General features: G+C 32.2%; 1 protein-coding gene across 9 annotated transcripts in view; it reads right to left on the bottom strand.

Moving 5' to 3' along the window:
* Positions 1-1043: 1043 nt before the first annotated feature.
* The window catches only part of DMXL1 (Dmx like 1), a 114103-nt gene continuing 99839 nt past the window's right edge, over positions 1044-15307 (bottom strand). For 7 of the 9 annotated variants that reach the window (XM_045507882.2, XM_074360512.1, XM_074360513.1 and 4 more), the window contains 6 exons: positions 14851-14978; positions 11018-11110; positions 10181-10272; positions 8907-8959; positions 4947-5164; positions 1044-3233 (listed from right to left, as the gene is read on the bottom strand). In XM_045507882.2, coding sequence (XP_045363838.2) covers positions 3009-3233; positions 4947-5164; positions 8907-8959; positions 10181-10272; positions 11018-11110; positions 14851-14978 — 809 coding nt within the window. In that variant the 3' untranslated portion in view covers positions 1044-3008. Of the gene's footprint in view, positions 3234-4946; positions 5165-8906; positions 8960-10180; positions 10273-11017; positions 11111-14850; positions 15073-15307 lie in introns of those variants that run through there. The other 2 variants (XM_074360519.1, XM_074360522.1) reach the window with 1 other exon arrangement.

The following is a 15307-nucleotide window of genomic DNA, read 5'->3' as shown; positions in this document are numbered from 1 at the left end:
CACCATCTACATACTAATTAACATTTAGATTTCTATTTTTCTTGCTCTACTAGATGTCTCAATAAACATCTGTAAACTTAGTATTTTTGTACATAGGTGTTTTTACCATAAAGGATACTCTCAAAAAATTATGTGAAAATTATGTTTTCAATCTTAATATGTCTAGGTAACTTTGTAATTTTGTTCTGCCAGCAATGTTTCACAGTGCCTACTTCCTTGCATTGTCGCCAAACTGCTATCACTGTTTTCACTTCATACTAATTTAATGAACAGTAGTATTACATTGTTGCTTTAAAAAAAAAGCAATTGTCTGATTTCTCCATTATTTATCACTTTAAAATCTCTTTGTATTAGGGACAGTAATACTTTTCCTGTTTTTTTGACTATGGCCCCCTGCAATATGACATTTAAATTTTTTGTTCAGTAAAATATGTCTCTCTGGGTTTCCAACACTGTTATAAAAAGATCATCACCACTCTTAAGGTTGTATAAGGATTTTCTTTAAGTAGGTGTATCTCTGTATTGGGTTCCAATTGTTGAGACCAGTTTGAGAAATTCTGCAACGGTTTTTAAAACTTTTTTTTAAAAGAAATGAATTGGAGCGAGACAAAGAGAGCATGAAAGGAGAATTGAATTGACTGTCCTATGATTCTACATTAAGAAAAATTCTCCATTTTAGAAAATGAGACTTGCAATGTTGTGAATTCCTCCATCATTACAAAGCCTCATTCTCAGAAAGCACAACATTTTAAAAATGTATTTTGATGTATTCATTCCATTAGTGTGGATGAAATTTTACATATATGTACATCATTTTATACTTAAACATATATTCCAACTATTTTTATTCTCACCTTTTTTGAATAATGCTTACCCATTAAATAAGAAATATTCTAGAAAAGGAAGAACAGGGTATCTGGGAAAGTTATGCAGTCCTTTCCACATTAACCAAATACAAATACAGAAATTCTCCAATTTAAAATGTCACACATACTTCAAGTCAACTGAAGTGGCAGAAATATTACTTAAAAATGCTAAAAAAGTCACAGCATGATTGTTTATTTAAAATATTATGACTCTGGATGTAAATACATATGGGCTTACATAATTTATTATTCATATAAACCCTCAATTAAAATGCTTAATTCTTCACCTATAATGCCATTTTCCTAATAAGCATAATAGTAAATTTTCTATCTCACTGAAAGTGTTCAAAGCCTTCTGAATCTTGAATCTTGATTTGTGAAGAAATTAATGAAAAATAACTTAAGCTTAACTACATCAAACAATAGTACTGTTTGCAATGCTGTCACAGATTTCTCCATGGCAAAATAGTCACATATTGTTATTGCACAATTATAGGTACAGGTTATCATGTGCACATAAACTTTCTACATAATGACAATGTCTTCACTGCAACTTGCTCAACACATTTAAAATTATGAATACAATTTACAAAATCTTTTAACAATATACTTTTAAGATAAAAGTATCCTGAGGATATTACAAAACTCATTTTACCAGCCCTTCATTTCTCTGCTTCATTTGACTCTTTAATTTCCAAAATAATAGCTGTCCATATTTTCTTACATAAAAATGTTCTATTAATGTTCCTATTAACAAAATATATTTAAGCTAATAGTATATAATTGTCCCTTAAACACTTAGTCCCATCTGCCTCCAGTCTCCTTGGTTAAAATCAAGTATTATCAAGTTTTCTATAATTCTGAGTCAGAAAAGGTAGAGCACAAAACAGACAGAAGTAGGGTTAGCACACTTAAGTTAAAAGCATTGTGCATTTTTAATATTTTGGTCATATTTTATAATAAAATAATATATTTTGGCAAAAATAATAAAATATAAGGTTTAGTTTATTTTCTATTAATGGTAGATCCAGCAGGTATTTTACATTTGTAAATACTATCTATTTAATTTGACTGTTTTCACATTTGTGTCTAAAAACACTGCTATAAGGTTTTCAGGACTTTGAGACTAAAAGCACCTAAAAGACAAGAAATAAAATAACATTTAAGTAAAATATCTGGTGCTCAAAAATCCTTTGACAAATTTATAAACTTACTTTTAAGTGCTGCATATATGCCAACAAAGAATCACTGTTGCCTGCTAAGACTTATTTGACTCAATGTAATCTTTAAAATAATAATCTTGGAAGTGTTCCTGAAGTTTATTTGAAACTTAGAATGAGAATTCAAAAATTAAAAAAAAAAGGGAAAAAAAAAAGTTACGAAAAAAGTTGTTATTCTGGTGGCAGTAGTTGTTATGGCACAAAAACAAACGCAAAAACAAGTAGTTTTCTCTTACACACACACACACACACACACATATATATATATACACACACACACAAACTAAATTCAAATAAGATGTGTAAGATATATTACATATATACACAAAACCACACACACACAATTTGGGCTCCAGAGGGGAAATGATGAAAACTTTACGTAACGAACTATTTGGCTCATTTATCACAAAAGTCCCAATGACAGTCTTAATGGACATGTTCATTATTTTTTTGACTCTTACCCAAATATCAATCTATCATTAATTAAGAGAGGAGTCTGAGATGTTTAAGTTTGAAAAAGGAAGTGAGAGTGTGGTGACTTAAGTGATGACTAATGTGCAACTGCCTTTACATAGAGGGTATTTTTACTGTGAAACAAACTCATGCAGAGATATCTGCAGAAGAATTTATCAATAACAGAAAACAAAACTACTTTAACACTATGATATACTCACTATAACATACTATAAATATGTATTATTATAGCATTACTTACACATTCTACTTTAGGCAATATAGTCTAATTCTGAATGACCTTGTTAATTTTTAAGGCATCAGTGCATCAAGGGCAAAGCTCCATAAAATAAATATAAAAACAAGAAAGCATTAGCTTATTTGTGACAAGGAGAGTAATCACTGTACATCGTATGTGTTGGCCACTTCATGGAATAGGGAATAAGTTACACATCTTATTGTCAAAATGCTACAGCATAAATTTCACATCATTTTTCAACACTTCATTTAATGGGCTAAACTGATCCGGCAGTATTCTCATTTTCATTGTTCCATCAGCTCCACATGAAAAAATGTGATTTGCTGGCCCTGTCTCAATTTGCATCACTCCAGTTCCAATATTTCTGAAAATGGACTGCCGAGCATGTTCATTAATAAAAGTGTGGAGAAGACTAAAGGTAGAGAGACTCCAAATCTGAAAGATATCAAGAGCAAAATAAAAATTAGGGTTAAAAATCCTTAAAAATGTTCAAATTTTAAACCTTAAAAATCCAAACAAAAGATTTAGGCATGTCTTCCTGTACAAATAAGGAATTTCTAAGGCAAAGATGGAGAAAAATCCATGTAGGCCTATAGTCATCACATTTTGATTCTGTAGAGGGTGTTATAATTTTCCAAATCTCTCTGATATCATTACATTCTTCAAAATCAATGCAGCAAAAAAGGAAGGTATTTAAAACCCTTCGTTGGAGATGAGAAAACTTTAGGAACAAGGAAGTAAAGTATACAATCCTACAGAAACTTGTAATATTATAGGGACTACAATCAAGATTTCCTATCTCTCAGCAAAATTTTTGCTATGCAGTTGTACAGTGGGGTAATCCTTTCTCCATAATATATAGTACCCACCAGGGGATCAGAACCATTGGAAAGAGGAAATACTAAACACCTAGAGGTCTTCAGACCAGGAAAAGCCATATTCCAGCGGCAAGATAAAGTTAATTATCATAACTTCCTGATGTTTTGAGATCACAGATTAAAAAAATCTTTCTTTTCCCTAAGAAATTTATTAATTCATAATTCAATAGATATGAATATTAAATTTTAAATTCTGAATACTACCTGGTATACTATCAAATCTTTTAACTTCATTAAATAATAAACCTCAGGATCAGGATACAAACTAATCTAAAGAACTAATCTAAAACATAGGATGACTTATTCTAAACTGAGGGCAGTTCAAATAAGAAACTATCTTCCAACTGAAAAAAAAGAAGAATTCTGTATGGAAGTTGGTGCATATATTTGATTTTAAGAAAGGCCTTTTCAAAATTCTACAATTCTAGTTAATTTTTTTCTGGCTGAGAATTATGAAAACAACATGCCAGTTCTAAAATAGTCCAACTTATTTGTACCAAGTAGTATCACTAGCACTTCATGGATTCTAAAAAAACTAGACTCCTCCAGTGGGTTGCTGGCCATTAGAATAATTTACGGACAAGTCTTATGACTTGCAGATCTTCCCAAATGTGACCAGAGACCTCTCCATCAAAGCCACTATGTCTGTGTTCTAAAAATGCACATTCCTGAGTCTAGGACTTACAATTGAGTATTTTGGGGATGAGACCTAGCAACAGTATTTCTGGGGTGGGATGCATTTTTCATAAGATGCTTAATATTTTCAACAAGCTGCTTAACATTCAAACTTCTAGATTTGAAACAGAGTAGAGTTTGAGAAGGAGCCTTATAGGCAAGGCTTATCCAGGTACACTCAGAATTCTTGAATCAAGCACTGAGTGGTTGGATGCTAACACAATGAACGACAAAATAGGGAGAAATTTGGGATAAGGGAAAATGACAGTATATTTCATAGCACTTGAAACTGAAGAATTCATAACTATGAACATGCAGTCAAGACTAATTCTAATGTCTGAAATATGTTTATATCCATGGAAAATTCAATTCTTTTGTATGCATTAATTAACCATATTTGAAAACAATAAAAAATACAATTTTCAAGTTAAGTATTATTTCATTCATTTTATTAAACAGCAATTAACATTGTTGACCATACAGGGGTTAATATTTCTATTATTTAAATAAACTGGTGTCATCAAAATGATTAAAGACCTAAGATTTCTGAAGATTTCTTTTTGTTTTGTAGAGATTGTGGCATTACTGTATTTACCTTTATGTTGCCTTCGGCAGATCCTGTAACAAAATACTCTTCAGTTGGATCAATAGCAATGGCTTTAACAGGAGAATCATGGCTCTGGAAAAGCTGCCTCTGTTGTCGTTGCCGAAGGTCAAATACACATGTAAAGCCTTTTCTGCCACCTGATATTAGCACCTGATGTTTTGGAGCATATGCTAAAACAGTGGCTCCACTATCATGGCAAGTAAAAGCTGAATAATAGAGGGAAAAAAACGTAGAATTTATTTACGAGTATACGAAAGAGACTTTTGGCATTTGGCCAAAGTGGAATGATGAATTAGATTTAGTCTCCTGCCTAAAACAGTTAAAATATCAAATGATATACAGGAAACAATGGTTTGAGACACTGGATATTAGGCAATGAAGAGTCATCTCTGAGAAATGGGAAACAAGATGGGTGAGTTACATAACTGCCCCAGCTCACTGTGTACAGAGTGTTTTCTACCCATGGCGTAATAAAGGGCAACCCAAATTGACCTGGTTTCTTGTTCCCACCAACCATAGTGGAAAAAAAAAACAACCCTGTAATTCATAAGGCATTCTAGAGTATTCAGGAGGGTAATGCCTCAACGTAGGGCAAAATTAGCCCTATACCAAAGGCAGCTTTGGTTATGTTTAACATAGGGCCCCCAAATCTGTGTCCAAGTAACTTAGTCCCAGAGCAAAGCTCAAAAATATTTACACAATACAAAATAATCAGCCCCTAACATGGTAAAAAATTCACAATGCCTGGCATCTAATGAAACATTACTAGGCATGCAAAGAAGCAGGAAAGTACAACCCAAAAGGAGAAGAAAATCCATCAATTGAAACTAACCCAGAAATGACAAAGATGATAGAAGTAGTAAATAAGGAAATTAAAAGTCATTATAAGTGTATTTCCAATATTCAAGATGCTGGATGAAAGACTGAGCATGTTAAGCAGAGAGATGAAAAATATTTTTTAAAAGGACCCAAATCTTTAAAAGTCTAGGGATTCAAAACTATAATGTTCAAATGAAAAAATACTGGATGGGATTAAAAGTAGATTAACTATTGCAAAAAAAAAAAATCAGTGAAGCTGAACATAGCAATATAAATATCAGAAATATAAGAATATAATTAATATTTTTCTTAAAGTTTAGCCTAACAAATTTTAGGGAAAAAATTGTTTTTAGGTCAAAGACAATATGGTATAATGATAAAGAGGGAAGATGTGGGAGTCAGATCGCCAGAGTTTAAATCCTGATTTCTGTGTGGGTTTAAATGTATACTTTAGGTGAATTATTTAACCTAAGTCTTAGTTTTATCATTTGTAAAAGAGGAAATAATACCACCTGCCTAACATGTATGTGTTAAGATGAAATTAATTAATACATTTAAAGTCTGTGCAATACCTGGCATATACTAAAGTACACAATAAAATTTAGTTATTATTTTAAGACTCTAAATAAAACTAATTATAGAGAAGAGTTTTTTCTTTTTTTAATTTTCCAGCACTTGAGATATAATTTACATAGAGTAAAAGGCAGAAATTCTAATTGTACACCCTTGATGGGCTTTGACAAAGGAATACATCTGTGGAACCAACACTCGGCTCAAGACACAGAATGTTTTCATCCTTGAAAGTTTCCTCATGCCTCTCCCAACAAAGGCAATCACTATTCTGATTTCTATCCAATTAGTTTCACCTATCTTGAGCCTCACAAAAATGGACTTTTATAGTATATACTTTTTTGTGCCTGGCTTCTTTTTCTTTAACATAACGTTCATCCATGTTGTCCCATGTATCAGTAGGTCATGCTTTTTAATTTTGACTAGTATTCTATTACATACATATGCCACATTTTCCTGTTGGATGTTTGTGTTGTTTCCAGTTTTGGGCTATTATAAATAAAGGCTGCTAAGAACATTCCTATACCAGTCAACATGTGGACATGTGTTTCCATTTTTCTTGGGTATATATGTAAAAATACATACTACTGGGTTATGCTAGATGCATGTTTAACTTAATTAAAAATTGCCAGTTTTTCAAGGCAGTTATACTATTTTATATTTCTGTCAGCAAATCATGAGGATTCCAGTTTCTCCATAGCCTCACCAACACCTGGTATCCTAGAATCTTTAATTTTGACCATTTCAGTGTTCAGAGTAGTATGATGAATTGTGGTGAATTTAGTTTGCATTTCCCTGATGACTACTGATGATGAGCATCTTTTTATATGCTTAATTGCTATTCAGATATTGAGAAAAATGGTAATTTAAAAAAATCTTAAATATATTATTTCTTTCATGGATCATGCTTTTGGTATTGTCTCTAAATCTCATTGCCAAAGCCAAGGTCACCTACATTTTCTTCTATACTTCCTTCTAGAAGTTTAACAGTTTTGTTTTCACACAAAGGTCTATGATTCATTTTGAGTAAACTTGTGAAAGGCGTGAGGTTGTACCTACATTCATTATTCCACATATCAGCACCCAACTGTTATACAGCACTTTTTGTTCAAAAGACTATCTGTCTCCATTGAATTATCTTTGTGTCATTATTAACGATCAGTCTACTATTTATGTGTGGGTCTACTTCTGGGTTCTGTATTCTGTCCCATGATCTGTGTCTATTCTTAAGCCAATACCACAATGGTCTGATTACCGTAGCCTTATTTTAAGTCCTGAAATCAGGTAGTGTGAGTACCAATTCTGTTCTTCAGTATGTAGTATTCTAGGTCTGTTGTCTCTCTACACAAACTTTAGAACCAGTTTGTTGATGAACATAAAACAGCTTGGAGTTTTAATTAGCACTGCACTGAATCTATAAAGTTGGTAAGAAATGACATCCTAACAGTATCAAGTCTTACCATCTGGGGACATGGAATATCTTCCCATTTATTTAGATCTTTGATTTCTTTTACCTTTGTTTGTAGTTTTCACCAACAGATGCTATACATATTTAGATTTATGCCTCAATATTTCATTATTTTGGGTGCTATTTTAAAAGGTAATTTTTCAAAAATTCCTAACTCCAATGGTTCATTGTTGGTATAAATGAAAGCAACTAATTTTAATGTATTGATCTGGTATCCTGCAACTTTGCTATACCTGCATATTAGTCCCAGCAGGTTTTTTTTTTTTTCTGTATTCTTCAGGATATTCTACACAATCATGTCATCTGTGAATGAAGATAGTTTTATTTCTTCCCTTCCAGTCTATTTACTTTTTATTTCCTTTTCTTGTTTTATTGCATTAGTTAGAACTTCTAGAGTGCAAGGCTGAATAAGAGTGGTAAGAGGGCATATAATACAATGCATTAGCTGTTATTTACAATGATGATCTGTGGCTATAAGATCCAAAGAAAAGACAAATGATTTTTGTATTATCTATGTTCTACTGTCCTTCATTAAAGTACAGTGAAGAGTTAATTATGTATATTGCACTTTTCTACTTTCAAACTCTGCCAACTATGGCCAAAATAAACCTCACAGGCTAATAAATATGTGTCATTAAAAACAGATTTATTTTAAAATCATTTTTACTTTATAAATTTCTGATTTATAAAATCCTTTCAGAGAATGAAAAATACCACATGATATCACCTACATGTGGCATCAAAAAAAATGACACAAATGAACTTGTTTACAAAACAGAAAGAGACTCACAGACATAGAAAACAAACTTATGGTTACCAGGGTGGGAAGGGATAAACTGAGAGTTCGGGATTTGCACTAACTACTATATATAAAACAGATAAACAATAAAGTTCTACTGTATATCACAGGGAATATTCAATAACTTGTAGTGGCCTATAATGAAAAATAATATGAAAAGCAATATATATATGTATGTATATGTATAACTGAATCACAATGCTGTACACCAGAAATTAATAATACTGTAAACTGACTATACTTCAATAAAAAAATTAATTAAAAAAAGAAATAAAATGCATTCAAAACTTACCATGTACTAAACTATTGGCAGGTGCTACAAGAGTGTCCCACAAACATATGTTTCTGAAGGAAAAAAACAGATTACTTCTTAAGTGACACAATAGAATGAAAATCAGTATGTCTCACATTATATAATCATAAAGGGATCAATACAAGATGAAGATATTACACTCATTAACATATACACACCCAATATAGGAGCACCTAAGTATATAAAGCAAATACTAACAGACATAAAGGGAGAAGTTGATAATAGTATAATAATAGTAGGGGACTTTAACACCCCACTGACATTAATGGACAGATCACCCAGAGAGAAAGTCAATACACCAGAAATAAACCCAAGGACCTATGGTCTTTTAACGTATAGCAAAGGAGGCAAGAATACACAATGGAGAAAAGACAGTCTATTCAACAAGTGGTGGTGGGAAAACTGGACACATGTAAAATAATGAGATTAGAACACCACATACAAAATAAACTCAAAATGGTTTAAATATATCTTTGCTGAGCTTTTACATTTCTCTTGAGGCCTCCCTTTGCACTCAAAATGGGAATTTTAGGAATATCGAGTTTTCAGCCCATTATTCCTAGAAATTCTTACATATATTTGTGCCCTCTTTGTAACTCACAGAAAGGAATAGAAGCTGCTTCTATTCATGGCAGAAAAAAGTTTTCTTTGTGCTCAAGAAAATCCAGTTGCTCAGCAACTTCAGAAGGCCTTGACCTCAGAACTTAGCTGTATGAGGGAAGTCAAAAGTGTGTGTGGACATGGAGGCAAGAGAAGACATTTTCTTACGGATTTAAGCTTTCTTGGGAGACAGGGATGAGCTGCCACTTACTAGCTATTATACAACTAATATGTCTTCCTGAGTTTCTTGTTTTCTTACTGTGAAACAGTTATCGCTATAATAAAGCTATGGTGAGGACTAACTAAATGGCATGGCTAATAAACAGTAATCTTCTTTTTGGCCTCAAGCTTTCTAACACATAGGAAATAATATGGAGAAAATCTCTACCAACAATCAAATTCTCTTCTACTAAAGCAAAGTCTTAACATTAGAACATTAAAAATCCAGGAATGGATTTTGTTTTTAATGTCACCAGAATTTCCTTAGCTTTACAATGAGAACACTAAAAATGCTCTAAGAAACAAGTCTTTGTAATGAAAATATTTAAAGGCATAATTATGGAAATATTATTGAGATGTAAGGACATCAAGCAATCAAAAGATAAAGCTTAGCTAAACATACACAGACTTCAATTTCAGCTATAGTCTCTTACCTATTGTCAGTCGAAAGACCAGCTGTAGCTATCAGAGAGGAGGAACTAACGAAGACAAAATCATTGGCTGTTTTGTTGTGACACTGCCAAGTCTGTAATGGTTATAAACAACAAACGTTATTGTTGTCACTAACAATTTTATAAGCAGATAGATGCATTAATCAAGAAGTGATTATGTAATCTGTCGCTTACTTAAATTTTTTAGGTTTGCTTCTGCACCCCCAAACTTTAGAAAAGTTGGAAGAGTAATAGAATTCTCACAAACTTTTATCCAGATTCACCAACTTTTATCATTTTGCCACATTTGTTTTGCCTCTCCTTCTCTTTCAGACACACACACACACATTTTCCTAAATCATTTCAATAAGCTGCATATATCATGACTCTTTTGAGTCCCTCTGCTTCTGTTTAACCAGAAGTTCAAAGGGAAACAAAAGGAGGTTAATTTCAAATATTTTTCTTAAAATATTTGTGAAAATTTTTGTATTAGAAGATAAAAACTAGAATTTTAGGTTATCTCAGACTAAACTATTTACTTTCAGAAATATTTAAACTTTTAAATAATTTTTCAAATGTGAATAAAGACATATTACTAACAGTCAACAAATTAGAAAAGTTACTAGTTAATTTTCCAGTTCCCAGAGACTAAGGATTTTTATACCTCATAGAGTAATTTTCACATAATACAAGAACAGGAGCTTACAGTAAAGTGATAGAATACATAGGACTACAGAGACTTTATATTTTGGCTTTGCTATTTCTTGTCTCAAGTACATATTCTTGGTTTCCTTAAAATAAAAATTCAAAAAATTTTAAAGGTAGGAATTCTTGGCTTACCAGGTACGGCTTAGGCATACTTCCAGTAACTGGACAACATTTCCAGTTTGTCTGATACAAACTTAAATATCCATCAGCATCAACTATTCCAAACTTAGAGAAAAAAAATATTTAAAAGCATTTTAATGCAAATACAAAAGCACATATTTACCCTTATCCTTACTGTGAATCTCATATTTTAACTCTTAAACATTTGACTGATAAATTGTTTGACTTTTCACTTCACCTATGTACGGATCTAGTCCATAAAAACACTAAGTTAGTGCTTCAAAGAATTCCAGGGTGAATATAAAGCAAACTAACATCAGACACCCATTTTATTATGCTAATCAACAACATAGTCTGTATATCTCTATAAGTAATTCCAAAAATAGGAAACTGGATTTACACATTAAGCCATGTGACAAAGTCTTAGTACATATAAGATAAAAAGCTATTTATTCTGAAAAAGACAAATAAGGACTTCGAGAGATACATAATAAGGAAAACAGGTAAACAAGAGTAGAAGGCAAAATGAAACAAAGATTATCACAGTGAAAGAATCCCACTTATGGGAACTCTGTATTTTCTGTCAATTCTGCTGTAAACCTGAAACTGCTCTAAAAAAATAAAGTCTACTGGAAAAAAAAAAAAAGAATCCCACTATGTATGGGAACTCAGAGCAGTATGATTGGGAAAATGGCAAAATAATGCAATAAGGGAGTATATAATACATAAAATAAAACAAATGTCTAATTTGGATGCCTGCCTTTTCCCATCTATAGATATAATAACTATTAGGAGTTTGCTGTGTTTCCTTTCAGATTTGTTCTTTGAACATTCAAAATTCATACATACAAGTTTTTTTTAAAAAAAATTAGGATAATAATATACAGTTCTACAAATACATTTTTTACTTTTTTAGCCATTGTCCCACACTGGTACATAAAATCCACCTCATTCTTGTGCTATGTAGTACTACACTGTATTGTATTGTAACTTCTTAAAGCTTTTCCCTATAGAATTTCCAATTTTCCCTACTATAAAAAGTCCTGCTTTGAACATTCTTACATATGTACCTCTGAGTATTTATGTAGGACAGACATCTAGAAAAGGGAAAGCTTTGTCAAAGGGCGTAATTTAAAATTGGTAGATGAAGTCAAAATTAAACCCTAAGTGGCAATATTAACTTACACACCCATTTTTTCTTATAGTCAACAATGTATACTACTAGAATTTTAAGTATTTATTAACTTACAGAAAAAAAGGCTCATTTTAATGTGCATTTCGTCAGTTATTAGGGAGTTATTGGTCATGTATAGTGCTTTTTTTTTGGTAAACTGATTATTCATATTCTTTGTCTTATTCTCTATTAAGTCGTCTTTCAAAAAAATTGAATGATAGAGCAAACAGTAGGAATACTGACCCTTTGTTTACTGTATTTGTTATAAATATTTTTCCAGGGTTTATCCTTTTTGTGGTTTCTCCTATGTTTTTTGGAGTAGGTCTAGGTACATTCCTTAGACAGAGTGTTTGGAATGTGCTAGGTCTTTGCATACTTAAAAATGTGTTTACTTTGCCACCAAATCTGAATGACAGTTTGACCCCATTCCTTATTCAACAGAATTTCATGAATATTGTTCCACAGTCTCTGTGTAAACTCTATTTATGAGTAGGTCAGTAGGCCATTAGTTTTAAATGGGGGGCCTGGAGAGGTTGTAAGTAATCATTTTTAACCCTACTTCATCCTAGAAAGCTCTCTTTATCTTTCAATTAAAAAAATCAAATAATCAGGATGTGTCTAGGCATGTGTTGTTTCTCAATACTTTTGCCTAGTACCTGGTAGTCCCTTTCTTTCTTAAAATTCCATTTTCTGCTTTGGGGAAATTTTTATTATTCCTTTTAATGTAATGTTTCTCTTCCATCACTTTTTTCTTCCTCTGAAACATCTTTTAAATGCCTTTTATGAATTTTCCTGGATCTAGTCTCAATGTACTTTTGGGGTTAATTTCCTAATGTGTAGTTCCCAATCAAAAACTTGATTTTCAAATATTTCCATTTTGCTATTCAGCCCTTGTAATCAGTAGTTCCCCTCCTCACACGATTTTTGGGAATCATGTGTTGTTAATTTCCAAAAATTCTTTACTGTTCTGCTGCCTTTGTTTCATAGCATCCTGATCTTGTTTTACAAAGGAGGATCTTCCTGAATCCAATGAATTATTCCTCACAGGTCTTTTTTCTGCTAAATGCCCCCTTTAGGCTCTTAGCTTTTCTGATGTTCAATGACTTCTGACAAAATGATCAGTATTACTGTGATAGAATATGGGTTATCTGTTCCATTTATTCTAGTAGGCTTCCCTACTAAGGGAGATAGTTGTGCTATTTGGCTCCATTGTGGCTATGGTGAATTAACAGTAAGTTGACTGCCAGTCCAAAGATACTTGGGCAGGCAATAAAGAAAAGTTTGTTGTTAAAATAGCCCATATGGAAGGTTACAGTGAGTGTTAAATCTGTAAAATAATTCCAATTGTAGAAAGACCTGAATGTCACACTAAAGAATTTGGGCTTTTACATACAATAAGGAAGCTGAGGGTTCTTGAAAAGAACAATATTATCTCATCTATAGTATAGTTATATAATTATGCTATTTGTTACATAACTTTGTTGGCAACATGAAGGAAGCATTAGAGAGAGAAGCATTGAAGTATAGAGATTAGTTAGGAGCAATATAATACTGACAAAGTGGGAAAACATTAGCACGTAAATGATACTGATAGGTTATATATCTGAAATCATAGTAGAGTTCTAAAGGCTTCTAGATGAAATCCATTTAATTTCCCAATAAGAAGCAAAGAATTTTTCTAATTGGTATCAGGAAATTATTCGCTCTCGATTTTGCTTCATAACTACAGGAAAAATTATCACTGACTTCTGTGAAATGGCAACAGTAATCTGATAAACATGGTGGGCAAAAAGGTTGCAGCACACCATGACACAAGTAATATGTGAGGAGGGTGGAACATCTGGAGGTTGAGGGTAAAGGAAAGGCAAGATGTACCATCAGCTAAGGCCTAAAGAGCAGGCTGATTTCCCCTTTAATAGTTGTTTTAAGTGCCAGTGAGATAGCAGGGGCAGAAAAAGGCAGTTTGAGGAATGGAGGATTATGGGAAATGAAGACAATAAGAGCAGGGTTGGCAAACTTTCCTAAAAGGCCCATACAGTAAATATTTTAGGTTTGCCACTATAAAGTCTTTGTTCTCCTGAACTCTGTTATTGTAGTGGGAAAATATCATAGAAAGCAAATAATGAATGGGTTAGCTGTGTTCCAATAAAACTTTATTTACAAAACAGGTGGCAAGGCCATAGTTTGTAATGCCCAGTCCCAGTGCAGTGCTTCTCAAAACTTTAATGTGTACAGATCACAAGAGTAACTGAACAAAATACAGATGATGATTTGACAGATCTGGAGTAGAGTCAATAATCTACATTTCTAATAAGCTCCCAGATAGTACTTACTACTTGGTATTTGACCATACTTTGAGTATAGGTTCCAAGATAAAGAAAGCAGAAGTATTTAATAAAAAATGTGTAATATAAGGTAGTGCTATAACCATTTGGTCCTTAAGCATCATTTAGGAGAATTTTAATGGACATACATTCACTGACTTTCCAGGAAGAACCAAGTGAATTTAAGTTTTCTTTGAGATAAATTTTTTAAAAAGGAATTCATAAGGATGGATTAATACTTCACCATTAGCTCATTGAGCTGCTTTCTTTAGAAATCCAAATGAGTAACATTTATAAACCTCCAATAAAAGCAAACCATTTTCTCTATGCACATTTTTATGTACTACCTTATTTCCCTGATAGTTAAATCTCATTCTTGTAACTCTTGAATTGCCACCAGATCGGAAACAGGTTATTTGTTGAGAATGGCCCCATTCAAACATTCTGACACTTCCATCTTGAGCTCCTGTCAGATCTGCATTATGAGGGAAAAAACTTCAAATTTATTTCAGGAGTCTTTGACAAATTTATTTTTTAATCCAATGAGAAAATCTTCATGGAAGAAATACCTAAGAAATGAATCATAGTCAATTTAAATGAATTTACCTTCATAAGAAATTCCCCTTGAATACTCTTAATCCTAAAAACAGATAATTATATGATCTTTTTTTCATCTGAATGAGAATATATCCTTCCACAAAATAAAAGAAGCAATTAAATCAGACCACTATAAACTTTATTTCCTATTGAAATTATCTCAATTATGTTCTAATAAGCCTTTAGTAAATAAACTTTTATGATAAA

The sequence above is a fragment of the Camelus bactrianus genome, chromosome 3 (genome assembly GCF_048773025.1).
Source record: "Camelus bactrianus isolate YW-2024 breed Bactrian camel chromosome 3, ASM4877302v1, whole genome shotgun sequence".
In the NCBI taxonomy this organism is placed as follows: domain Eukaryota; kingdom Metazoa; phylum Chordata; class Mammalia; order Artiodactyla; family Camelidae; genus Camelus; species Camelus bactrianus.
The sequence above is the reverse complement of the archived record's forward strand: the minus strand, read 5'-3'. Positions and strand labels throughout refer to the sequence as shown.